Source organism: Aotus nancymaae, unplaced genomic scaffold, assembly GCF_030222135.1.
Source record: "Aotus nancymaae isolate 86718 unplaced genomic scaffold, 86718_ANA_hifiasm-v0.15.2.pri h1tg000059l, whole genome shotgun sequence".
Classification (NCBI taxonomy): domain Eukaryota; kingdom Metazoa; phylum Chordata; class Mammalia; order Primates; family Aotidae; genus Aotus; species Aotus nancymaae.
Genome location: NW_026988473.1, coordinates 44,836,138 through 44,861,632, shown reverse-complemented (window position 1 = coordinate 44,861,632; position 25,495 = coordinate 44,836,138). Strand labels below are relative to the sequence as shown.

General features: G+C 43.3%; 1 protein-coding gene and 1 long non-coding RNA gene across 5 annotated transcripts in view; one reads left to right on the top strand and one right to left on the bottom strand.

Annotated features, from left to right (window-relative positions):
• Positions 1–22,300, top strand: part of INSC (INSC spindle orientation adaptor protein) — a 129,722-nt gene extending 107,422 nt beyond the window's left edge. For 2 of the 4 annotated variants that reach the window (XM_012456587.2, XM_012456586.2), the window contains exons 9-13: positions 3,195–3,373; positions 13,056–13,122; positions 16,063–16,218; positions 17,712–17,788; positions 20,956–22,300. In XM_012456587.2, coding sequence (XP_012312010.2) covers positions 3,195–3,373; positions 13,056–13,122; positions 16,063–16,218; positions 17,712–17,788; positions 20,956–21,084 — 608 coding nt within the window. In that variant the 3' untranslated portion in view covers positions 21,085–22,300. The remainder of the gene's footprint in view (positions 1–3,194; positions 3,374–13,055; positions 13,123–16,062; positions 16,219–17,711; positions 17,789–20,955) is intronic. The other 2 variants (XM_064365141.1, XM_064365140.1) reach the window with 1 other exon arrangement.
• Positions 2,951–25,495, bottom strand: part of LOC105720226 (uncharacterized) — a 36,878-nt gene continuing 14,333 nt past the window's right edge. The window contains exons 2-3 of the long non-coding RNA XR_001108097.3: positions 20,907–21,053; positions 2,951–3,327 (exon numbers count right to left, since the gene is read on the bottom strand). This is a non-coding gene — a long non-coding RNA (uncharacterized LOC105720226). The remainder of the gene's footprint in view (positions 3,328–20,906; positions 21,054–25,495) is intronic.

Here is a 25,495-nt window from a genome sequence, read left to right as displayed (position 1 = left end):
ATATCTGAAATAGCAAGAACTTAGGGGCAACATAACACTGGGCTAGGAGTCAGAACCCTGGGTTTGGACTCTGGCTTTTGACTCATCCATTCAAGTGGCTATGGACAGCAAGCCTGTGCCAGTGCTGTGTGAGATCCCACCACTCACTCCTTACCATGTTGCACTATACAACCCACTTCACAATTTTCCTAACATAAACAAGATATTGCAACTTGTTTCTCTCAAGGGTCCTTCTAACTCTAGAATTTGGAGATCTGTAAGTACTTTGCACATAGGAGACATCAGTTATGTTGACTTTATGGCTGATTCTAGTCATGGGGCCAGTAGCACTCACAGGTCAGGCTGGGAGAAATCAATTTGCCAACGTCCACATTTATTCAAAATTGAGAAAACATGGAAGCCCATTGTTGAAAGTCTTGGCTAGAGAGAGCTCAAGAGATCCTATAGTTCCTTGCATACTCTCTAGGTGAAATCTAAGCCTAGAGAGGTTAAGTTACTTTCTCAAGGCCACACAACAGCATTAGGACTCACTTACACCAGGAGTCCCATATTCAACATCCACTAGAGCCCAGTAAGAAACATGAATGTGTTGAAGAGAGCCACATGGAAGAATAAAGGTGTTTGAGTCCTGTGTCAAATTGAAAAACTCATGCAGTGTCTAAAGGGATGGTCACTGGTAAATTTCAGTTGATTGTTACCATGTGGGAAAGGCATAGACTTTTAAATATAAGATAAAATTTGTAAATTTTATAGTAAATTTCTCAATTTATAAACATTATCAAATAAAGTATATATAGTCCAAGTGACCTTCCACTATTGTCATATATTCATGCTTGCTTTACTTCCCAGGCTGGGTTTCTCCCTGGAGCCAAGGAGTCTTCCTATTTATTGCATCCTGATGAAGATGCATTGTAGAGTTCACTCTGAGATTCAGCAGATATATTCCGGGCAGGATGCCATACTTCTGTTCTTTGGTGGGAAATAGCCCTCCAACTTCTTGCCATTCCCTGGAAACATTTATAAATGAGTCACTGGAATCCTCAATTTAATCTTCCTAACACATCCCAGGTGACTCAGACTGTAGTTCAAATAAATGTGCAGCAAAATTAAAAGGCACTTAGGTAGTTGTGTTAATAATTGCTGTGTTGGCAGCAATAGCAACTGAATGAGAATGAGGAGGAGTGTTTGGACCTAGAAGGAATCTTACAGAAAAGTGGGCCACCAAGCTCTGTAGACTCACCCAAAACCTTGGATGTAGGGAGGTGGCCTGGAAGGGACTGGGGACTCCAGTGATTTTCCTAAAATCAGAGGATGGGGCAATCACTGGATAAAGGGAATCAGAGTTCTTAATATCCCAGCTAATCTGTTGTCCCAATCCTGGTGGTTGGATCAAGAGTTTGAGCTGTTTAATGGTCACACCTGGGCTGTGGGGAGCAACATTGCCCAGAGGCAAGAGTTAACCTCCTGATAGAACTGAAACCCACATCTCTGGAAGTATCACTGGGAATGAGTCAAAGAGGCTGAGAGACGAGAAGCAACCTGGAGTTTAAAAGAATGGGGACTTTGGAGTCAGGCAGACCTGGATTTGATTCTAGCCTCAAACAGTTACTTACAGGCCATAAGACCATGGGCAAATCACTTAATATTTGAATCTTCAATTTCTTCATTTACAAAACAGTGATAAAAATGGGATTTTTGTAAGGAGAAGTAAAAAAATATGTACAGCAGCGAGTAAACAATAAATGGTAGCTGCTGCTACTACTAGCTTCTCTAAGACTCAGCTAGTTGCAAATGTGGACAATCATTTTCTACTTTGAGGGTATTCAGAATTTAATGGCACAGTGCAAGGCCCACTGCAGGTGTTTGACTAACGTTATTGGTAGAAAAAGGGTTTTACTGCTAGAACTAAAACGCAGGCATCAGAAGGTGCATTCACAGGTAGATGCTAGGAGGTGGCAGTTGCATCAGAACCTGGAGGTATAGACTGTTTGTCTGGAGACAAGAACTAGGGACCAGGATAAAACATAGCTCAATTTTGTCTCTCGAACTTTCTTTCTCTCCTGAAGCTCATTTTCTGAAGTATGGTTTTCCCTCTTGTGGTTTTGTGGAGATGTTATCAGGAGGAGAGGGCCTGGACCACAGAAGTACCTGGATTGATGGTCAAGTTGGAGCTGAGGGCTAGACATCAGGTCTACCGAAATGGGGGAAGCACCATGGATAGAATCCATCTATTCCTCCTCCTGAAATGGGCGTCCATTCCAGGTTCTGTGGAGCCCATGAGGGATGTGTCAGGTGGTGGAAGGATGAGGTCAGTCTGCTCCTTAAAGGCCCTTAGTACAATTACAGATGGTAAGTGGGGGAATTTGGTTAGTGCTGAGCTAGGACCACTAGGATTAGAGATAAAGAGACTGACATTCAGGAGCTTGGTATAGGACTTTCTTGCTGCCAGATGACCCTTATCCTGGGACCAAAAGGAAACACCAAGGCTCTATTGATGGCAGCTGGAGGGGTATAGTCTCTCTGTTTTGCCTTTAGTCCCTTCCTTAAGGCAAGGTTAGCAGCAGGCTAGTGTGCATTACTGGAGAAGCGAAGGGACTGGAAGCTCATTCCCAGCTCATGGGCTTTGTATTTGTTTTTCCTTTGGTCTAGAATATTCTGTTTCCCCAAGTATTTTTATGACTGGCCCCTTTCTTCCTTTAAGGTCTCAGCTGTAATGTCACATTCTTAGGGACACCTTTTGTTGTGCACCTCAGTGGGCCACTAGATATGCTGTCTTAGTACTTGTTTATTTTCTCCCTTATATTTATCAGACTTTGTAATTATGCATAGTAATTTTTTAAAAGTTCATTTTCTTGCCCACTAGTAGAGTGTGAGCTCAACAAGGGCAAGGACCTGACCTGTTTTGTTCACTATGCCATCCCAATACCCCATTGGCACCTGGCACATAGTGTTCATTCAATACATATTTATTGGTTGAAGGAGTGAGTAGAGTTACATGCCATGTTTTAAATCCCAGCTTGGTCACCTGTGTAGACAGATACTGTTACATCTGTAGTAACCACTTTCCTCATCTGCAAAATGGGTATTATAACACCTGCTCTAAAGATCTCCCAGAGCTATTGTGGGAACCAAATGAGACAACTGATATGAAAACACTTGGCATGGAAGTTATTTTCTTTCTCTTCACCATCCAGAACTGTGCCAAGAGGCCTCATCAGGGGAAGTCTTCCTGCTGGCCTCTGCGGCCCTTGCCAACATCACCTTCTTTGACACAATGGCCTGCGAGATGCTCCTGCAGCTGAACGCCATCCGTGTCCTCCTGGAAGCCTGCAGTGACAAGCAGAGAGTGGACACGCCTTACACTCGAGACCAGGTAAGATGCCCGGAAGGCACCAAGCCCAGGGCCTATAGCCGTGGAGACAGAGGTTAGGAGGCCAGCACTTAGTTTCTGAGGCAGGGGAGAGGGCATGGGAGTCCTGTTAATTTTGCATGCTGTAGGAAGGTAAATATTCTCCATGTCTCTCATTGACCTTGAAGCCTCTTTATGAGACCTCCTACCCCTTTTGCTCATCCCATTGTGAGCTTTACATGCTGCAGGAAGGTAAAGGAATATATTTTCCATGTCTCTCATTGACCTTGAAGCCTCTCTATGAGATTTCCTATCCGTTTTGCCCATCCCAACCACTACAGGGCCTTCTTTAATCTCTTCAGATTGCCTGTTCTTGGAGACAGAAAGACCCACAGAAAGTGCCTAGACCTCCTCTGAATTCTGTGTCCTGGTCATGTTGGTGCCCATCTGACACTGAACCCTGTAGTGAACCGCTTTCCTCTCTACCTTCATGAGAAACAGAGGCTTGGAGCAGAACCTTAATTCTGGGCTTCAGCCTCTACATCAGTCATAATTTTCTTTGTATATTTGAGCTCCGTGAAATATTTTCTTTGGTAGAAAAGGGATTTTACTACAAAAGTGTTTGAAAACATAGAATGAGGGGGTTTTAAAGGCTTTTTGAACTGTGATGTCCTAGAATTTTATCCTGTTTCACCTCTGGTCCCCACCAAGGAGTGGGGGTGGTAGATTAGGTGGGCTTTTGGTCTCCGTGAATTCCTCCCAGCACCTGAGCTCTAAGTTAGATGATCCTTTCTCCCCCAACTCAGCTTATTCCTGTCTGCATTTTAGCTCCCACACCATCGCCTCTTCCACCCTTATCTCTTAACTGAAGTTGCTTTGGTTTCTGTCCCATGTCAGCAGCTCCAGGAAGGCCTTTCCTGATGGTTTCGGCTCTCTGGAGTTGCCTCCTTTTCTTAGCATTCATACCTCACAATGCAGTGTTGACTTATCTAATGATATTTATTCCTCTTAATTATTTCATGTGATTTTCCTCCTCTGAGGGCATGATCTATGTTCGGTACTTCCCTAGGATTTTTTAAGGCCTCTAGCCTAGAGCTGGTGCCCTTGGTGAAGTTCTCCAAACTTCATCAGTTATTTCTTATCCTTAGAATCATCTGTGAAAGGGCAGCTGACCATAGAAGCTCCTATTCGGAGAGAATTTTCTAATGTCTAAGCATTTGCATATGGGAGTTCTAATAATACTGTGACACTGGTGATGTTTGCCCCATTTTATAGATTAGAATATTTCAGCTCAAGAGGATATCCCCAAAATTAAATAGTTGGCAGGCAGCTACCCAGAATTTAAATCAGGATTAAATTTAAATTCTTAGACCTTGATCTTTGACTCTCATCTGCTGTTGTCTTTGAAGAAAGGAGGTCGTGCAGCTGTTGAACCACAAACTGGGTGTTGGTCCTGCCTGGGCCATTTATCAATTGAGTGACATTGAGCAAGTCAAAGGCACCTGGGTGTTAGTTTTCCATCTATTAACTGGGACATTAATGTCTATGTTGCAGGGTTATTGTGAAGGTAAGTGTAATAAGATATGTAAAAACCTAAATATAAGGCTTAGCCCCTACTAAGTTCATAATAAATGGTGAATATCATTATTTTTTAAACCTGATGATCCAAGGAAGAGCATGAATAGCATGTTATCCAAAATCCTCAACTTGGCCTTCCAAACTGTATGATATGTATGATTCCAGACTTCCTTTCCAGTCTAATCTTTTACTTCTAAGAGTTGGATAAGTCCCTGGAGAGATAAGGTATGACAGTAACAGATAGAGTGGTGGTCCCCTGGTTGGCCATTGGCCTGACTGGCTCCTGAGGGGGACATGCCCCTTGTCTACTGTAGACATATGCTTGGTAGTGGGGAGGGAGACAGGAGGGCCCACCCTTTGTGATCCATCTTACTCATGTTCCTGTTGTCTTCAGCTAGGTACCTCCAGTTGCTGGGTCTCTCATCTACCTGACATAATTTTAGGTCCCTTCACCTTCAAGTGCCTCTCCTGTGGCTGACTCCAGTCATTTCATACAAGATCCAGTAGTGAGTCAATAAGACCAGGAATTTTGGAGTCAGACAACCTGAATTTGAAGCTTTTTTACTATTAATAATCATGTCACTTTGGGCAATTAACTTTGAGTCTTATTTTGTTAATCTGTAAAATGGAAACAAATAATACATATTTCACAAAGTTGAAATAATTAAATAAGTTAATAAATATAAACTCTTGGTACAGACTCTGACACATAGAAACTATTAATTCAACGGAAGCCACTATCAATGTTATTATGATTGGCCTTTGAATGTGTGGCACACAGCACTGAATGGGAACCTCCAGAGGGGAGTTCCCTCATCTGTAAAAGAGTCATGGCTTCTTCCATTTTGGATGTCCTGTGACTCTATGTGTAGAAGCCCTGCTTCTCATCACAAGGAGTGACTGGCCCACTCTTGAAGCCTCACTGAGTCCTAGGAAAAGGAGATCAGAGTAGGGAGAGAATGTGGTCATGCTGCCAGCAGATAATTCTTTCTGCACCTGGAGTCAGTAGCTTTTCATGTTATTCCACTGTCTGAGCCAGGTATGCCCCCCCGTCCTCAGGATGGCTTCACCTTCTGCCCTGGCTCAGAACAGCCACTTAGCTAGTGAAAGTGTACCCATTAAAGAAACAAATGGCTCTTTCCTGTGGCAGCAAAAGGATTAAGGTGATCAGGGCTCTCTGTAATGAAGACAAAAAAGATGAATTAGGCTTTGAAGTGCTCACCGCCCCCTGAAATACTTAGGAGATTAAATGCCCCATGAGGCTTCCGGTAATGAACCTGCCAATGACGCCAATGCTGTGTGGAGCCTCTTGGTCTTGGATCTATACAGACCACCTCTGTTTGAACAATGAGAACTTCTCTATCATCCTGGCAAGCCAGGTCCACATAATTCGTCCAACAGAAGCCTCGTTAGCCATGCCTATCCTGTAGCCAGCACTGGAGTGTGGAAGTTGGTGAGGGCAGCCTTGGACCTAGACTTTTCCATCCCCTTCAGCTAATTTACAGGAAAGGGGCCTGGGCTGCAGCTGATATGCTCAGGCATTGAGAAGCCTAACAAGTAATCTGGATAGTCCTATGTTTTCATGCCCAGGAGGTATTTCCAGGAGCCATACTTCCCATGGAATCAGCTACAGATCTGACAGGGGGAGGTAGGAAAGGGGCTGCCTCCAGATGTATTGGTGAACCTCTGCCCTGCCTGTCAAGCAGGGACAATCTAGGATGGAAGGGACCTGATTATCTTGTCTAATGTGTAATAGAGACTTTTACTGAGCCTGACTTTTTGTGGTCTTCAGGAATTAACTACTTTCATAAGGGTAGGAGTGCTAGCATATACTTCCCATAGTAATACACCATCTGTTTGGCATTTTAGAACGACTAGATTTTGTAACATTTCTGGGACTTCACTGTGAATACCATTTATCAGAAAATGCCAGTCACTAGAGGTTGCATTTTTGGCTCACATCTCAAAATCTCTCTATAGTTTATAAAGCTCTGTCATGTATATATATGATATATTAGAAACAGCACAGCTTTTTAGTTCAGACAGATGTGAGTTCACATTCTGGATCTGCCATTTCCCAGCTATGTGACCTTGGACAAATCACTTAACCTCTCTGAGCCACAATTTCCTCATCTGTGTAATGGGGATAATAACATTTGCTCCCTCCCTCATGTCATTATGATGAGTAAATGAAATAGCACCAGTAAAGTACTTAAAACCAAACTGAATACTCAATAATGAATGGGACAGCAGTCTCTAACAGAACTGGAGGCTGGGATAGGTTTGAGACAGGGAATGTCAGCTTTGAAACAGGAAGGTAGGGTCAGGAAATGTAGTTAACGTGGTGGCCACTGTATTGGTCTGTTCTCACATTGCTGTAAAGAAATGCCTGATGTAATCCCAGTACTTTGGGAGGCTGAGGTGGGCAGATTGCCTTTGTTTATGAGTTCAAGACCAGCCTGGGCAACATGGTGAAATCCTATCTCTAAAAAAAAAAAAAATTAGCCAGGTGTGGTAGTGCACACCTATAGTCCCAGCTACTCGGGAAGCTAAGGTGAGAGGTTGGTTTGAGCCCCGGAGATGGAGGTTACAGTAAGCCAAGATGGTACCACTGCACTACAGCCTAGATGGTACAGCCAGACTTTGTCTCCTGAGATTGAGTAATTTGTAAAGAAAAAAGGTTTAATTGGCTCATGGTTCTGCAGCCTAAACAGAAAACATGAAGCTGGAATCTGTTTGGCTTCTGGAGAGGACTTAAAACTTACAATAATGGTGGAAGGCAAAGGTGAAGCAGACACATCACATGGCAGGAGCAGGAGCAAGAGAGAGCAAAGGGGGAGGTGCTTCACACTTTTCAACAAGAACTCACTTCACTATCACAAGAACAGCAGCAAGAGGATGGTGCTAAATCATTCATGAAGGATCCACCCCCAGGAATCACCTCCCACCAGGATCCACCTCCAACACAGGGGATTACAATTCAACATGAGATTTTTGGTGGAGGCACAGATCCAAACCATATCAGGGATGTTATGTAGTATTGGAGGAATCCCGGATCATAACACCCCGTCCTGACCTGCTCCGGAAACCCCTCCCTACAAAGCCAAGGGCAAACCAAGCACAGAGAATATGGTTTGGCCTTTATACGCTCTCTAACACTGTGGAGTTACAGCCCAACATTTGTGTAATCCCCAGGGTGAGGGAGCTGGGTCTTACCCAGGAGAGCCCTTCAGCCTATTCACCAGCAGTATGAGGCCTACATCCAAAACAGTTCTATGGCTTTTATCGTGCTGTCTCCTAAGCCTAAATTTTAGTCCTCCACTCTTGACTCTGTAGTAGTAAGAGAATGCCAATCCTGTCAATGAGAAGACCCAAGTACTGGAGAGAGGAAGCTGTATGCTTGTCTCTGGGCCTAGGCAGATGCCCTTCTCCTAGTCCCTATGCCTGTCCAGCCCTCTCAGGTCCTGGGCCCTGGGCCCTGGGCCATGCCTGCTAGAGGATAGGAGAGGCTCAAAAGAGAGCAGAAGAGGAGAGGGCTATACCTTCTCCTGGGCTCTCTTGCTTCTCTGGCCTTGGAAAAGAAAGTATGTTCAAAGAGACGACACCTTTCCTCCCTTAGACCCCTCAATTCTACAAATCAATGTCCTTGTCCGGATTCTTTCTGCTCTTTGGTAGAGGAAGTCGTGTGGAGGGAAGAGGGTGCAGAGAAGCACCGAGCTTCCCCTAAGGCAGGGGTATCCAATCTTTTGACTTTCCTGGGCCACACTGAAAGAAGAATGTCTTGGGTCACACATAAAATACACTAACACTAATGATAGCTGATGAGCTGAAAAGAAAAATCACACCAAAAAATCTCATAATGTTTTAAGAAAGTTTACAAATTGTGTTGGGCCATATTTAAAGCTGTCCTGGGCTGCATGTGGCCTGCAGGCCACGGGTTGGACAAGCTTGCTAGAGGCTGAAAATGATTCTGCTTTTTGTTCTCAGGGATGCAGTTGACATTGTTGCTGAAAATATCAGAGTTAACATGGTGATAATAGAAATCTAAATATTCATCTGGCAATTAAAGAGTAATTCAAATTACAGTCATATAAGCTGTTGGCCTTTTGGTCCTAATTTCTGCACAGCATAAAAGTAATCATAACTTTTCATGAAATATGTGCCAGGCTTTCTGTGTTGAAAGTTCTTTAGATCAGAGCAACTGTCTACCTGGGTGTCCTGGGTATTCTTCACTTGCCTTGAATGCAGTTCGGTCTTCAGTATTAGTTTCCAGCAAGGGAACGCAGGTAAAGTCAGGGTGTGATCAGGGCTGACTGCTGAGACACTGTTAGGATGTGGCAGGCCTGGTTCATACTTTGGCTTCAGCGTGCAGACAAGTGTTTCCAGAAAACCTGCTCTGGGCCAGCACAGGGCGCACCTTTTCCTCTGTGTGCACTGACATCAAAAGGCCTCGCCAACCTCCTTACTACCACACAGGGGCATTTCTTCTTGAACCAGTGATGTGGGAGGTCCCCTGCTATCCTGGATCAATTTTCTGTCTGCCTCAATTTTATTAATGTCTTTGGGGGCCAAAGAAAATATAATTTGAAAACGCTACATAAGGTAGTGAACACACTCTTTGTTCCTCTGGTGGGAAGGGTTGTCCTGCTCTGGACAGGCTCCCCTTTGGGAGGAATCTCACATTAGCAGCGTGTCTTTGCCATGCTGATGCTCAGCCACCCACCCTGCTGCCCCCAGGTGCTGCATGTTGCTTGGCTGGTGCTTCTTGACACATCTTTTAAAGCTTGCATCCTTTCAGGTTCTCCTGCCCAGAGTGATCCATATTTGTTTTATTTAACAAAGGGTGCTTAATGAGATATTAATTACTGAATGCTCATACAGGTCTTATAAGAGATGTTTTATTTATTTACTTATTTATTTAGAGACAGAGTCTTGTTAGGTTGCTCAGGCTGGTCTCAAACTCCTGACTTCAAGTGATCCTCCTGCCTCAGCCTCTGGAGTAACTGGGATTAAAGGCATGAGCTACAGTGCCTGGCTGAATTATTTTTATTTCTTGTGGTAGGGCCCCCAAGGATGTCTACATCCTAATCCTCAAAACCTGTGAATAAGTTACTTTATATAGCGACAGGGATTTTCTAGATGCAATTGAGTTAAGATCTTGACATAGGAATATTATCCTTGATTATCCAGGTAAATCCAGTGTCGTCACAGAAGTTCTTATAAGAGGGAGGGAAGAGGATTAGAGTCAGAGAATCAAACGTGATTAAGGAAGCAAAGGTCAGAAGGATATACTCCCCTGAGCCAAAGAATGAGAGCAGCCTCCAGAAGCTGGAAAATAGAAACTAGGAAATTGATTTTCCCCTAGAGCCTCCAGAAGAAATGAAGATCTGTCAACACCTGGATTTTTGCTATGTAAGGCTCATTTAGAACTTCTGACCTCAAGAACTGCAAGATAAAATCGTGTCGTTTTAAGCCACTAAGTTTGTGATAATTTGTTTTAGCAGCAATAGAAAATGAATACACCAAGGCACAGAAGGTTAGGTAACATGGCCAAGATCATAGGAAAATGTGATAGAGCCAGGATTTAGATGTAGGTTGAGCTATACACTTAGCTATTACATTACACTGGCCTTTCACCTAGGGCCACTCTCAAGGGTGATATCCTCTGGATTTACCAAACAACTGCAGGGCAATGGTGCCCTTTCACTCGGGTGGAATAGAACTTAATTGAATATCATCAGACAGGAATGAATTAGCCTGGGCTGGGGAAACTGGCTGGCTGGCTCCTGCACTCTGCCCCCTCACAGCATTGCTAGCTTGTATCCAACCAGGTAAAACAGTTATCCCTAAAATCCCACCCATGGACTTGACGGTGAGGATAAACAATGACTTCTTTCCTCTCTACATTATGGTGCACACAAGGATGTTTCCAAAGGGGGGCTCAAAGCAGGGCATAATTGGCATTTATTCAAATTGTGCTTAATTGAATACTTCATCTGCACCTCCAGAAAGCCACATGGGGTACAGGCTCTGTAAAGAGGAAGTAATTTTCATTAACAGGATCTAAATTAGTCTGACACAAAGACCTACGTGGTGCCTGTGACTCGGCTAATAATTACTGTGTAATGAACCCGTTGCCGCAGACAAAGCTTTCCTTTTCTTTTCCTACTTTGTCCTTCCTTCCTTCCTTCACTTTCCTCACTCCTTGACTCCTTCCGCCTTCCCTCCTTGCTTCCTTCCCTCCCTTCCTTTCTTCCTTCATGATTCTGCATGTCAACTAAGTGTTTTTGTCAGAGAGGCCAGCCTGGTGATGGTGGGATGGCATAGCCCCTGTGTGGTGGAAACGGAGTCCATGCTTCCTGCTCACAACGCAGAGTTAGCCAAATAAACTCTAAACAGACATGGGCTTGGCTGTGTACCTCCTCTCTCATAAGAATGTGCACACAGTGCCTCTTGGGGAACTTTCCATTTTTGACTGCGTCTTCAACCCAGCTTTTCCCTCTAACTCCTTCCACTGAGCCCATAAACACAACCTTAAAAAGTGCAAAAATAGTAAATAAATACATTAAAGATCCTCAAAGTCCTAAATCTCCTTTAGTCCTATTATCTTCTTAACTACAAATAGGAGCTTGTCACCCCCTTCATAAAACATCTGGTGGTATGGAGTAGCTTTCAGGATAAAGTTTCTGGAGTATTCTCCTGTCCTTCCTCTGGCAACCCACTGTAGTCATGCTTATCCACCCAGGCCCCAGTGGGGTCCGAGCTAGAAGGGGCTGTCACACACACAGATGCTGCAGAAGAATGCGGCATCGCCTTCCAACATGCGTTCAGAAGGAAAGGGGAGAGATGGGTATTCTATTAATATGGCAAGCTTTTTCCTTTCTGTTTAAAAGAAGATATTTTTATATGTATTTGTTATCCAGAGTAAAATAGTAATATTTGTTATCCAGAGTAATTAAAATGTAGATAATACTCTTTCTTGGTAGACATCACATTACTATTCAGTTTCAGAATTTTAGCTGCCTGAATTGTACTCAATAGACTGTTAACTGCTCTCTCAGAGGTGAGGAGCATAGCCTTTGCTTATACCATCCTGCAAACTTTGAAGAAACCTTTCGAGAGAGAGAGGCTTGTACTAGTGAGAAGTGTTTTTTAATTTAATTTTATTATTTATTTTAATTACCACTCGAGAGTGCTGTACATTTCTGTGAAAGTGGGTGAATTTTCATCTTGCGATTTCTATCAGGAGCAGCATTGTGGGTGGTATCTGAGTTAATAGGTGCCATGTTTCCAATATATTCCAGTAGTGTTTTGGCACTTTTTGCAATTTGGAGTCCCTGGAATGAGTCCCCTGTCAGGCCATTTCTTAATCCAGTTTGTGCTGTGAGTTCTGTGTTCTCCCTTGACTATATCAGGGGTTGCAGGTGAGGCTGGTTACAACCCATAAAGTTGTAAATGAGACTCACTGTCTACCTGGGGTCAGTACCCCTTTCCTACAGGCAGAGACTTTCAGTGATGACTGATAACTGAGTCTTACCCAGACTTGTAACATGCAGCCGAGTATGCACTTTCTCATCAGATTCCATATAATACCCAATGCTTGGGGTATAATGCTACCTCCTCCTACTCATGCCCTCTAACGTGACCTTAGCTTTCATCCATTGTAGGTTAAAAGTAGGTGAGGGTTAATATTCAGGAAAGAAGCTGGGATGGAGGAACTCAATCTAGAGTAAGAGCTAACTGTCAGGAGGACAAGCCAGCAAAGAGTAGTTAGGGGGCCAGGGACCTGCTGGTTCTGTCTGCATTTCAGGACTGGGGACCAGAGCAGAAAGACAGCTGGGCCCCAACTTCACCCAGGGTGATGCTAGTCTTTCCAGGGTGTCCTGAGGCCCTTGGGAGGCATCCTATGGCCATAGGCTGATAAATGGGCATTAGTCACTGGGGAAATACATCTGAATAGCAGGAGCCCATGAAGATGGAAGAAAATACCATGGAAGGATAGGCCCAGTGGACAGGAAGGAGTCATGGGATAAAAGGAAGATTTGTAACCCCTGGCCGACCTGTCTGTAGAGAGTACCATTTGGATTAGGTGTGTTCATTTTCTCAGTTTCTAAATTCTCTTTTCCAGATTGTGACCATCTTGGCAAACATGTCTGTCCTAGAGCAGTGCGCTTCTGATATCATTCAGGAGAATGGTATGTCTTTGCAGCAGTGTACATGTTATGTGGATTATCCGGATGTAGGGGACTGTGTCTTTGTGCTTGTGTGAATGCCTGTGCAGGTACGTAAATAGGTACACGTATCACCTCGCTTGCCTGAGCATATATGTATATGCTTGTATGTGTGCAGCTGGGCCTATATATGTGTTTGTTTGCTTTTGTGAGGCCTAAGTTCTAGTGGAAGACAGACAACATACAAGAAGATAGAAAATGTCCAATGATGATACTGTGACAGTGCCCTGGGGAAAATAAAGCAGGGAAGAAGAGAAAGGTAGTCTCAGGGTGTGGTGGTGGTGGTTGCTATTTTAATAGGGTGGTGAGGAGATGGCAAATATTTCATTATGATCCTCAAATTAAAAAATCTATTCCTACCAAGTAATACATTCCAACTTTAAACTTATTGGATTTGGCCTCAGTAAAAAGCTGATGAAGGGGTGAGCATGGGAGAGCAGGTCAGGGCAACCTGAATGTATTGAGCCCTCACTGAGAGCATCTCTTCTCCCACTTGCTCCCTTGTCCACCTTGTGCTGAACGTGTCATGAAGGTCCAGGTGGGGCAGGCCAGGTTTCATTGGCCTGGAAGCTGATCTAAGCCGTTTCTGCCAAAGGACAAGGTGGCTGCCTTGCAGCTGGGAGCAGAGATGGTGAGGGCTTCCTGTGACTGGGAAATAAGGGAGCAATTAGCAACCGGTTGGAAACCAGAGACGCTAATGAGGCAGAGTGAGCTGGGAGCCTGGGCCCGCTGCTTCTGCTCTTGCTAAAACTCCTTCTCCCAGGCTTCCCTGCTGTCTTAACAAAGATACACTTCCCCATTCCCCATTGCTCTGTTACTAATTGAAGGACATCATTTTGTGTTAATTTTATGTGATTGAGCTAATAATGAGAAACTTTGCTGAGCCAGCTGAGGCCGTGAAGCTGAGCTATTGCATCTGTGCCCTGTTCTTTCAGCACTTACAGAGCCTTATGTTGAAGCGTTCAGTGGGAGTAGGTCTCCGTAGGCCTGTGAATTTGGGATTGGACTATCTGGCATCTGTAGAGAGTTTTATGATTCGCTAAGTGCTATTGACTGACTCACTCAGTCAACTGTTATTGAGACCTAATATGTGCCCGGCATTGTGCTAGACAATGAGAACACAGAGATAACTAAGTTCCTGCCTTTGTCCTAGAGGATCTCAGTCTAGACAGAGAGCACAACTTACCAAAACTGATATATGATAAAAGTATAACATCTACAGTAGAATAATGCAACAGAGGGAGGTTGGCATGGTGGTTGAGGTTGTAACTGAAACCATATTCTGTGGGTGTAAATCCTGGCTCTGTTTACTAACCATACAACCTCTTTGTTTTTCCATCTGCAAAATGAGAATAATTCCTACCTTATAAAGTTGTTGTAAGGATGCATGTTAGAAGATTGTCTGGCACAGAATTAGCACTAAGCTAAGCCTATCTCCTCTTTCAGGAAATAGTGGCAGTTTCATGGAGTTTGCCTGAAGAAAATTTAACGAGGGAGCTATTTTCAAAAGTGGGGCAGGATTCAAGTATTCAGCAATGGTGTCAATGCAACTGGGGTCTGATGGAAGACAGGCCTCTTAGGTCTGGACAGGGCAAATCTTGTTGCACAGGATGGACTTTGAGAGTCCATGGTCTAAATCACAGTTCAAACTTAGATGTCTACACAATTCAGACAGGTAATATAAATGGATGAGGTAAGCTCACCAGAGACAGGATCAATCTCTTTCAGTGAGACTCTGTCTCAAAAAAAAAAAAAAGGAACTCATAATAAGCTTTAACAATTTGTTGTTGTGCAGACATGAGGGCCTAGTGTTGAAATTCAGGAGGCAATTTCAGAAGTTAGAAATCTGGATTTTTATAGAAATCCTTCAATTAGCATACTATCAAAAATCTAAAAAATTTTGGACACCGTGTAGAGCAACAAAACGAAGCAAAACTATTTCCTTGAGTCATGTCTGGCTTAAGTTCTAAGCTGGCAGGAGCCACTGGGTGCAGAAGAGGGGAGTGTGAGATGGGCAGTTGGGCAACAGCTCACATAGAAGGTGAACTTTCACTACAACCTGCAGGATGGAGTTTTTTAGATGGAGCATCAAGAGGGAAAATGGCATCCCTTGTAGAAAGAAAGTGTGGGTAAAAGCAAGAAGGTATGAGTGGACATGGGTGTGGTTTGTGGAACAATCAAAAGACAAATCTGATTTCATGGGGAGGTAGGAGGCTTCTCAGCAGAGATTATAAATCTCTGTCTAACTACTATACCTTTTTCCAGCTTGAGTTCTCTCTAAAACATTTGATCTAGTCATTATCAGCTAGTCATAACCAGCTTAGGTTTGGATCACCTGTTACCAGGGGGATTCATCACCACTGGACCTGTCTCAGATGCAGCCAGTATCAGATGTGAAGAGGTGATGGAGAGAAACCAGTTATCTGAGTTTCTTTCATTTTTGTTTTCTTAATCCCAAATGTGATGCTACATCTGAATTTCAATAGCAGCTCCCCCAGCTACTAACCATGTGACACTGGGCAAGATACTTCACTTCTCTCTGGGCTTCAAAATGGAATTGTAATGGTACCTAATTCATGAAGCTACTGGAAGATTTTAGGGGATTATGCAGTTACTGTGAATTTATCACAGTGCTGAGTATGTAGTAAAAGCTCAATAATAACATTAAAAAAATAAATATGTCTTCAGATGCTCCTTACAAGTATAGTGACTTGGTACATGGATTCACCCTCAGGAGTAGAAGGCATGGAGGAGTGGCCTTGTCCAGCTTCCTCCCTCTGGGTGAGAGCCCTCAAGTCATCCTGACAACCTTTGCTTGCACCCTGCAGCCATCTGTCCAGCTGGCCCCATGGGGAAGGCTCTTTGCTGGGGGTAGGTACCAACTATTCCTTGTTTCCTGCCTAGGGGTCCAGCTAATCATGGGCATGCTGTCTGAAAAGCCAAGGTCTGGAACCCCCGCTGAGGTGGCAGCCTGTGAGAGAGTCCAGCAGAAAGCTGCAGTGACCCTGGCCCGTCTCAGCCGAGACCCAGATGTGGCACGGGAAGCCGTGCGGCTCAGCTGTGAGTAGTGCTTGCTGGCTGTGGCTGGAGTAAAGTGTGGGGTTTAGGGGTGGGAGCAGCTCTGATTTCATGGCGGCAACAGTGGACACAAGGCGAGGGCTGGCTAGGGTAAGCCCCATCTCTGGGGGCTAGACAGTGCTGGGATGGAGGCTCAGGGTACAGCCCCTCGTCTAGTTTGTAACCTGGGGCTGAAGCAAAAGGGAGAAAGGATCTAGAGAAGTGAAAGTTGGCCAGAACAGTGACTCACCTGCAGACTGTTAATAAGAACCCCATTCTTTCATTCACTCATTCATTTTTTCACTTGTTCAGTTATTTATGTACTCATTTGTTTACCTATCTACTCACTTGTTCATTTATTCATTAATTTATCCTTTAGTTCATTTATTCATTAACCCATTCGTGACTTCATTATTAATTCATTCATTAATTTACCCATTAACATGCTAATTCATTCAGTTAGTTACTTATTTACCCAACAAATATTTTCAGAGCATCCACCCTATGCTAAGCTCTCTTCTGAGCACTGGGCATGTAACATTGGATATGACATTGTTCTGACCACAGGGGCTCACAGCCTCACAGAGGTGACAGATAAAGAGATATTCTCACTTCAGAATCATGGGAGTGACACTCAAAGCATGTCCGTGGTACATTTGACATGCAGAAGAAGTAGCCCATGTTTATCTGGGTGGGTCAAAGAATGTTTTAACAAGGGGGTGAGTCCTCTGCTGTGGTTTGATGGGTAAGTAAAAGTCACTCCCATGTGAAGGCTGAGAAAGGGCTCTGCAGGAAGAAGCATGAGAAAAGGCATGGCAGTGTCACCAATCATCCAGGTACCCCAAGGGACAGTGATAGGTGGCCTGGAGCAGCAGAGGGTTCCCACTCCTTCAGGACCTTATAGAGGATTGACACACAGACTGCATTTGCATACCTTCTACTACTATGTTATAATGAGAGATTTTTTTCCTTAAAGTTGAAAGAAGTCAGTCTGCATTGAAAAGCTAAGGCATTCACTTAACTCTCCCCAGTAAAGCCCTAGGAAATATTAGTAGAGTCTGTAGTTTTCTGTTATTTTAGCCACAATATATTTTCTGACTGAAACAGGCACTTGAGAAAAAAAAGGTACAGCTAGGAATTTTGTCTGCTAAAGATTCAAATATTAAACATAGCTCTGGTAAAATCAGAAATGCCTGAATAGGAAGTCCTTTCTTGGTGACATGAGCACTATCTCTGCCACAGTTTTAACTAAGCTTGGTCTTAGCAGCCAGTGGCTGCTGTGGCACCTGTGGGTTGGGCTTGCCTGCTTCAGCTTGGCCTAACCCTGACCAGGGTCTGTTCACCACTGAGGGAGTAGAAAGTTTCCATCACAGACTCCCCCAGGGGGGTTCATCCCCCTTCTCTGGCAGATTGGGTGTGCAAAGGAGGTCCAGTACCTCTGGGTCAGGCCTGGCTAGGCCCCATCCTGGGCTTGAGGCTCTCTGTGTCTCCTACAGGCATGTCTCGTCTCATTGAGCTCTGCAGATCCCCGTCAGAGAGGAACAGCAGTGACGCTGTGCTCGTGGCCTGCCTGGTGAGTTTTCAGTCTTCCCCCAGCTTTTTCCCTGGCCTTTGGGAGGCATACCAGGGGCATAGGAGAACTGGCTGTGCTGTAGCTGGCTTCAGTAAGCCATAAAACCTCTCTGGGCTTTAGCTTTTTTCTTTAGGATTGTGATCATTGTAATACTTGTTTCACTTGATTCATAAAATTGTGATGAAAATTATAGGAGGTCATATGTGTGAAAGATGGGGGCTGAGAAACCCCCTCTTCCCTCTGTTCTACTACTACAATTTTAGGAACCAGGAACCTTTGAGGTTCCTGTGGAATGCTAGCTAGTGGTATCTATGTCATGGTGCCTGCAGAACCTATGAGCTAGGATAGGTATATCTCCTGCCTATTTCAAGGGTAATGAAGTGAGAAAAGCCTCCATTTCTCCCTACAGGGAGCACATGTGCTGGTGCTTTTCCAGCATTGTAGCTTCCTCCTTCTTTGTGGGACAGAACGAGAAGGAATATGACAAGACAGAGGGGACTATTCAGCCAGCAACCTGGATCTTCACCTTGAACACAATCAAGTGTGTCCTAGGAAGTCCCCACCCAACATCTTTTTGCTAGGGGTCCACTATGAAATAATTAATAGTGCCAGACAGAAAATGTATGCTCTGTCTTTATACTCTCCCTATTGGGGCCGTAAGGATTCCTAAAGTAGAGTAGCTTCCATTCGGAAACTTTTAGGAGCAGGGAAGCCACTCTATAAACAGAACCCTTAACTTCCAGAAGAAGGTGCCGGCTCTTGTGATCAAAGAACACAGCGGAGAAGTGATGGATTAAAGATCCTTCAAGCTGTCTCACAGTAAAGTCCTCTCCTCAGCCCATTTTTAGCTGAGCTCATCTCTTTCCTGGGAGTTTCTGATGGGCATTGCACAGTTGTAGAAACAGCAGGGCATTGCTGTCAATCACACCTGTCTTGGTTGTACCATTAATGAGCTGTGTGACATTTGATAAGTCACTCAGTGCTGTACATTTTATTCAATAAATGTTTACTGAATGGTTCTGTGTTCCATTCACTGTTGTAGGCTTTGGGGCTACAGCTGCAGGAAAAAAGACAAAAATCTCTGTGCCCTCTTGCCGTGGCTTTTATTTTGGTACATTGAAGGCAATCTTAATCTTTTTGTGCCTAACGATGCAAAAATACTTTGATTGCCTTATCTCCTCATCTTCAGAAAATCCCTGATTCTATTTTCATGGTGACAACTCAGTCACCTGAATGGGGTTATCTTTCCCAGTCAGATTCAAGAAGAATCAGAAAGTGCTATGAAGTTTACCCTCTTTAGCCCATGGGGTAAATCATGCCCCATGAGAGTCGAGATGTGCTAATTAGAGATAGTTCTGGGGCTCTACTTCCTGTTGCTAGGGTCACAGACCCTGCTCATTAATGCGCAGAGATACATGCTCCTTCTCTTTGATCTGGCCTGGACATGACAGCACCTATGACTCCCAGCAACCAGCTCAAGCTATCCTCTCTTTTCACTTGGTTGGCCTGATTTCTCAGCAACAGGCTACCTGCCATGTCCAGGTAATGAGCGGTACTCCTGCCTTGTGCTTAGTATAACCTCACATCCTGGTGTTGCAGCATCCTACCTGTGTGCGTAGGTATGAATGCCCTGGAGTCAGACTCCTGTGTGATGTCTGGAAGGCCACTTTCCCTCTCTGAGCCCTAGTTTCCTTGTTTCCAAAATGGAGATCATGACACTTAGCTTGCAGCATCATGTAGGGATTTTGAGGTGCTATGGGGAGAGTCTCAGTGTTTGCATTCCCTCTTTCTTTGCTTTTTTTGCCATTCTAGATATTCCCCCGCTCTTTTTGCTTCCGGGGGTGAGAGGGGAGGGGCACCTTGTTCCCTGCTGTGTATATGCTCAGGAAGAGGGAATAAATTAATATTCATCAAGCACTTAGCATTCATTGCCTCAGTTAACTGGTAAACACTCGTAGGTAGGTGCATAGCTCACATTTAGTTTCAGGTTGCTATAGAGTAGACCTCAATATTAAAGCACTTCATTTATTCATTTCTTTTCAGCCAAATTTATTGAGCCCCATGCCAACCTCTGTGTTGTCTGCTATAGATAGAGAGAAATAGAAAGCAAGATTCTTACTTTCAAGGAGCTCAGAATCTAGTGTAGGAGATAAACACCTAAAAGCTAGTTACAGTCAGGTGTGAGAAGCTTGAGGTCAGCCCAGGGGCCCTGGTTGCACAGGGGAGGGAGGGATGGACTATCTCTGCTTCAGGGTAATTGGGGAAGGCTTCACAAGGGAGATGACAATAGGCTAGAGCAGGAAGTCACTTCAAGTCACAGGTAAGAGTATGAGCAAGGAGGAGGGAGAATAATAGCTCAGAGGTAGCGCATTGGACTGCAGATTTGATTCTTTTAGACTCTTACCATGAGAATGAGTGCTACTCTGCAGGAATGTGCAAAATCTCAAGGAGCAGAGGGGTCATCTCAACTGGGCCATCATAGATCAGCCAGTTACCAGGCAGCCTGACTGCAAACACATCAGCTGAACCTGGCTTGGATCAGGAAAGCTGTGCAGCTGACACATGGACTTGTGAGCCACAATAAAATGCTCATTATTAAGTTAAAAAATATGAGCAAGGGCACATGGACATAAACACAAAAATAGCATACTCATTGCTCATTGTGTGGGGAGCTGGGGAGTGACTTTATTCTGCGGGCACCTCTCTTTCCTGTTCATCCCCCCTCGCCATATGTTGAATTTCTCAGTAGCAGAATCCCTATCTACTTTTACAATATGTTCTCCCTCTCTTTTCTTCTTTTTTCTATAGTGCTTTGGACAGGACCTTGTTGAATTTGTGGATAAATGAATAGTTCTTGCTGTTCTAAAGTTACTCTAGGGATCTGGAAACAATAAAGACCATTATTAAGATTATTAACAGCTTTCAGATGACATACATCTTAGTGATCAAGGTGCAAATAAAGCCAGGTGACCAAGAGATGAGGTTGCTATGGTGACCAGGTGACCAACATGGTCACTGAGGTGCTGAATGGCCAACATGACAATCAGCCCAAATTGTCTGGTAAATGCACCACTTCCAGAAATGCACATTTCAGGTTAGGTGAAGGAAATACATGTACCTGACTTGGCCCAGTCTGACATGTGTCACCTCTTCTGTCTTCTCCCCAGGCTGCTCTGCGTAGATTGGCTGGGGTCTGTCCCGAAGGCCTCCAGGACTCTGATTTCCAGCAATTGGTCCAGCCTCGGCTCGTGGACTCCTTCTTACTCTGCAGCAACATGGAGGAGAGTTTTGTGTAGCGAGTGTGGGAGAAGAAAGACATTTGGCTGTTCTCACGCCCCCTCTAAGTATACACCAGTGAACACACCTGAATACATACCAGCTCTCCTCATCTCCTTATTTATACTTAACTTATTTTTTTGTGTGAAATAAACGGAGGGCAAAATCTTAAAGTAACATTGTCAAACAGTCTGTGGTCCTTGGGAATCTTCTTTGTTTTTATTTTTTGACTTCTGTAGCTTTTCAGTTGCAGATGTTGAAATTCATAATGGCTAATATGACAGATTGTCATGAGTGATTCCACTTCATCTTGTTTTCTCTACTCTTACTATATAATCTTGCCTCATTTTTTTGAACTTTGGAACCAAAGTATTTCAACTACCTAGCAGGGTTTTTTTTTTTTTTATGTTGGATTTGCTCTTCCCAAAAATCTAAAATGAATTTCATAATTGGGTAGACTAAATTGGAAGGATTTTTTTTTCTTTAATTAATGGAATCATGTAACATGTATCCTGGATTTTCTTATTAAATTGTATTTTAAACTAAGTTCTTGCTTCCCAAGGTTTCATTCCCCAAAAACTTTTCCAACTATTAAAAATAAATACAGAATTGTCTTGTTTTCACAGGTGTATAAATAGGTGAAGTTCTGAATGATTTAATGAAAAACCACAATGACTTTCAAAAATACTTCCAAAGGCACCAGAAATCTGCTTCCGTTGTCTTCTCTGCTTTTGTGTAACCTCCTATTCACCTCCTGGTGAATGGAGTCCTCAAATGAGGTTTCTTGAATGATTCTTCCTCAAAAGTATATTTGAAAGCAGTGATGTGCTGAAGCCAACTCATGCCCGCTCATGAGGGACAACTGTGAGAATTTCTTCCCAACTCTGCACTTAGTGACCTTGTGTTGGTAGCTGTGAGCTACCTCTTGAACCCTCCTGTTAAAATTGGCCATAGTGGGAGTGTTTACACTCCAGAAATTAGCAGATGCTATAAAGCACAGCTTTTTTTTTTTTTTTTTTTTTTTTAAGAGAGAGCTGGTTTACTGATATCACGGCTTGAAAGTATCACAAAAATCTGTGTATTCTTCTGAAAATTTTAGTGCCATCAAATTGTGATATAATTTTACACAATATAATATAATTGTGTAAGGTTGTGATATAGTAATGTTTCAAGAAACATTTCTTAAATTCCCAATTACTAATTTAAGTGATTTAACCTATTGAACTAAGTCCTAGGCTAAGCATCTAACATGTATTATCTAATTTATTCCTCACAATAATCACATGAGAATTAGTATATTCATATATGTTATTATATATGTTCATATTATTAATTACTTTCCCAAGGTCACTAGCTAGTAAGTGGTGCTAGGATTTGAACTTGGCAATATCTATTACCAGAGCCTTTGCGCTGAAGTCATATGCTATATAGAAAGGTAATGTCTAGGTCCTCCCACCTAATGTGAGGATGATGTTGATGATTATGGTGATAGCAAACACTTGGCCAGTATTAACCAGGTGCCATGCACTTGTTTGACATCATTCTCTGAACAGACATTAGCATTTATTACTACATACTCATTTTACAGAGAAGAAACAGAGGAAACTCGTTTTACAGATGAAACAGTGGAGCTGAAGTAGCACGAAAATGGCAGACCCTGAATTCAAACCAAGGTCTTCTGAGTCCTTATACAAAGCTTCCATTTTTAGAAATAAGTGTTATATCTATATCTGTATCTCTCTCTCTCTCTCTCTCTCTCTCTATATATATATATATATATATATCTCACTGAGTTACACAGTTTGTTCAGATATTGGCAACTTTCATTATGTCATATCAACAAATAACTTTTGTTAATATTATTTTCTCATCAGAAAAGTTTTTAAATATTGGGAAGCTACCAAGCTTGAAAGCATAAATTGTGTCATTGGCAACAAATACTGTCAGTTGTTTTCCTTGGAGAGACAGACTCACTTAGTTCATTTTTGAGAAAATGTCTGCCAAATGCCTCAGTCTCAATAACCACAGTTTGTCAATTATTCTTTCAAGTAAAAATAGTGTTCCACAGAAAAAGCAACTAGTTCATACTGCAATTCAAACAATCACACAAGTGCCTTTCTCTCGAAACTGACATACATTCTGCTTTGGCATACAGTAGAAATGCCTGAAGTACAGTTCTCATATCACTCAGAGTAGTTAAAATGACATGTACCAGGGGTAAGAATTTAATATACTTAATAATTTTTACTGCTTCATCAAGGATATTCCTAAGTGGAATTGGCATTTAAAAAATTTAAGTGTGTGGCAGTGAAGAATACAATAAGTACAGTTTGGTGCCACCGCCTTGATCATATTAAGGTGCAATTTTACCATTGCTTTTGCACCATTAGTGCAAATGTCAATAATTGGAGAAAGGTAAATAGCTTCTTAGTATTTTTATAAAAATAGTTTTGACCTCACAGAGCTCCTGAATGTGTCTTAGGAATCCCCAGAGATCAGGGGCCCTACTTTGAGAATCAGTGATCTAGTTTAATACTCATTTTATAGTGAGGAAACTGAGGCCTGTGTTGAGGGGAAGCACATAATTTTTCCCCAAAGCATACAGAATGAAGAATAAATCCCAGCCTTTTGCATTCAAGGTCAAAGCTCTTCCCATTCATCAATATCAGGCTAGTTGGTCACTGATACCACAGAACTGGAAGAGATTAAAGGAGAGTAGCTCTTTGGATAATATATAATGTTGAAAATTTCTACACTGCAACCTTTATTGTGATGGTGTATGTATATCAGTCAGGGACCTGGTAGGAAACAGAATTTAACTCAGGTGGTTCAAATAATAAAGTTTTAGTAAAGAGACTACTTGGAGACTTGAACGCAAAGTTAAGGGAGCTATTGAGGGATGCTGAGTCGCTCAGAGACTAACCACCACAGTAAGCCCTTACCATCCTAAGGGCAGAAAAGCCAAGTGAGATAATAGTGTTACCAAAGTCCATTGAGAGCTGCAGTTGTGGCAGAGGGGCTATCCAGTAGGAGCCATAGGGACTCAGCCACTGTGAGGGACATGGAGTCTGGGCAGGAAGGCAGCAGGACAGATATACCTGGACTGTCTCTTCTCACCTTCTGACCTCCTGACAGTGCCTCCCATTGGCTAGTACTCTGGTGAGAGCCAGCTACGAAATCCTCTGGAACAAGCCTCTTAAGAAGAGAGCAAGGCAGAGAAGAGTAGAGATTGGATCCGGATAAGGTTAGGAAGGGGCCAAACTGAGAATAATAAGCACAGGTAGAAAAGTCCACATCCTTCCTTATTCTCCAAAAAGCAACCAGTATTACTTTGGGCCTGCAGCAAAACATCAAGTAACAGGATTTGAGACTTGTTTTAAAGAAAGAGAAGGTAGAGGGGTTCTAGGTACAAGCAAATAATATCCCTCCTTGGAGCCTTGCTTCAGAAAGAAGAACCAGGAAGGATGGAGTGGGAGATGGCAGCAGTTGGGGAAAATGGAAGTAGATTGTGTCCCAGGCCTCAGAGTAAGGAAGATAGAGATATTTAGGGAATCACAGAGTGATTCCAGAGGCCCAGGAGTTGGTACAGTGCTGAATCAAGTGCAGCAGACTGTTAAAAGAAGGTCTAGAAAGAGAGGAGTCAGTGTGGTTGATGGTTCCTGGAGATGGGACCAAAGACTGTGGCTAGGGGTGTGCTCCAGGGAAAGGTATAAGAGTTTTCACCTTCCACACCAGCCTCTGGCTCTGCCCCATGGTTTTTCCACAGTAACTTTCACCCTACTGACTCTCTACCTGCACTCTGTACAAGACAACTACTATACCAGGCAGGACATTGGCCAGTTATGTGGCCTTAGGCCTTCATGATTGAGGCCATGGCATAACATCCTCACTGGTCAGGTGTGACCACAAGTTAGCTCAGCTCACACAGATCAGGTTGGAATGGGAGTGGCTGATTGATTAAAAGTTAGGATTTCCTTGGCCTAAAGCACACATATTGCCTGAAATCTTCCTTTATATCTAGGCCCTAGGACAGGATTAAGGCTGAGACTGGGTTTTCAGGAAGTCCACAGGTTGAGTAGAGTCTATATCTATATTCACTGTCTAGATAGGGAAATCTGGACACCCAGATTATTTAGGATAAGTGGGCAGCATGCTATGGAGAAAGAGTCACCACCAGTTGGAATCAGGAGGATTCCTCCGTGAGTTAAAAATCCTAGCTCTACCACTTTACTGTTGTTGACTTTGGACAAGACTTAGTACCTCTATGAGCTTCTGTACTCATCTGTAAAGTAGGGATAATACTCCTGCCTGACCTCCCTCTTAGATTAGGATTAAGATTAAGGGAGATCATTTGTATGGAAGTTCTTAGTACACTATAAAGTTTTGTGCAAATGTAAGTTGTTTTCATCATTACTGTCATTTTGGAAAGGA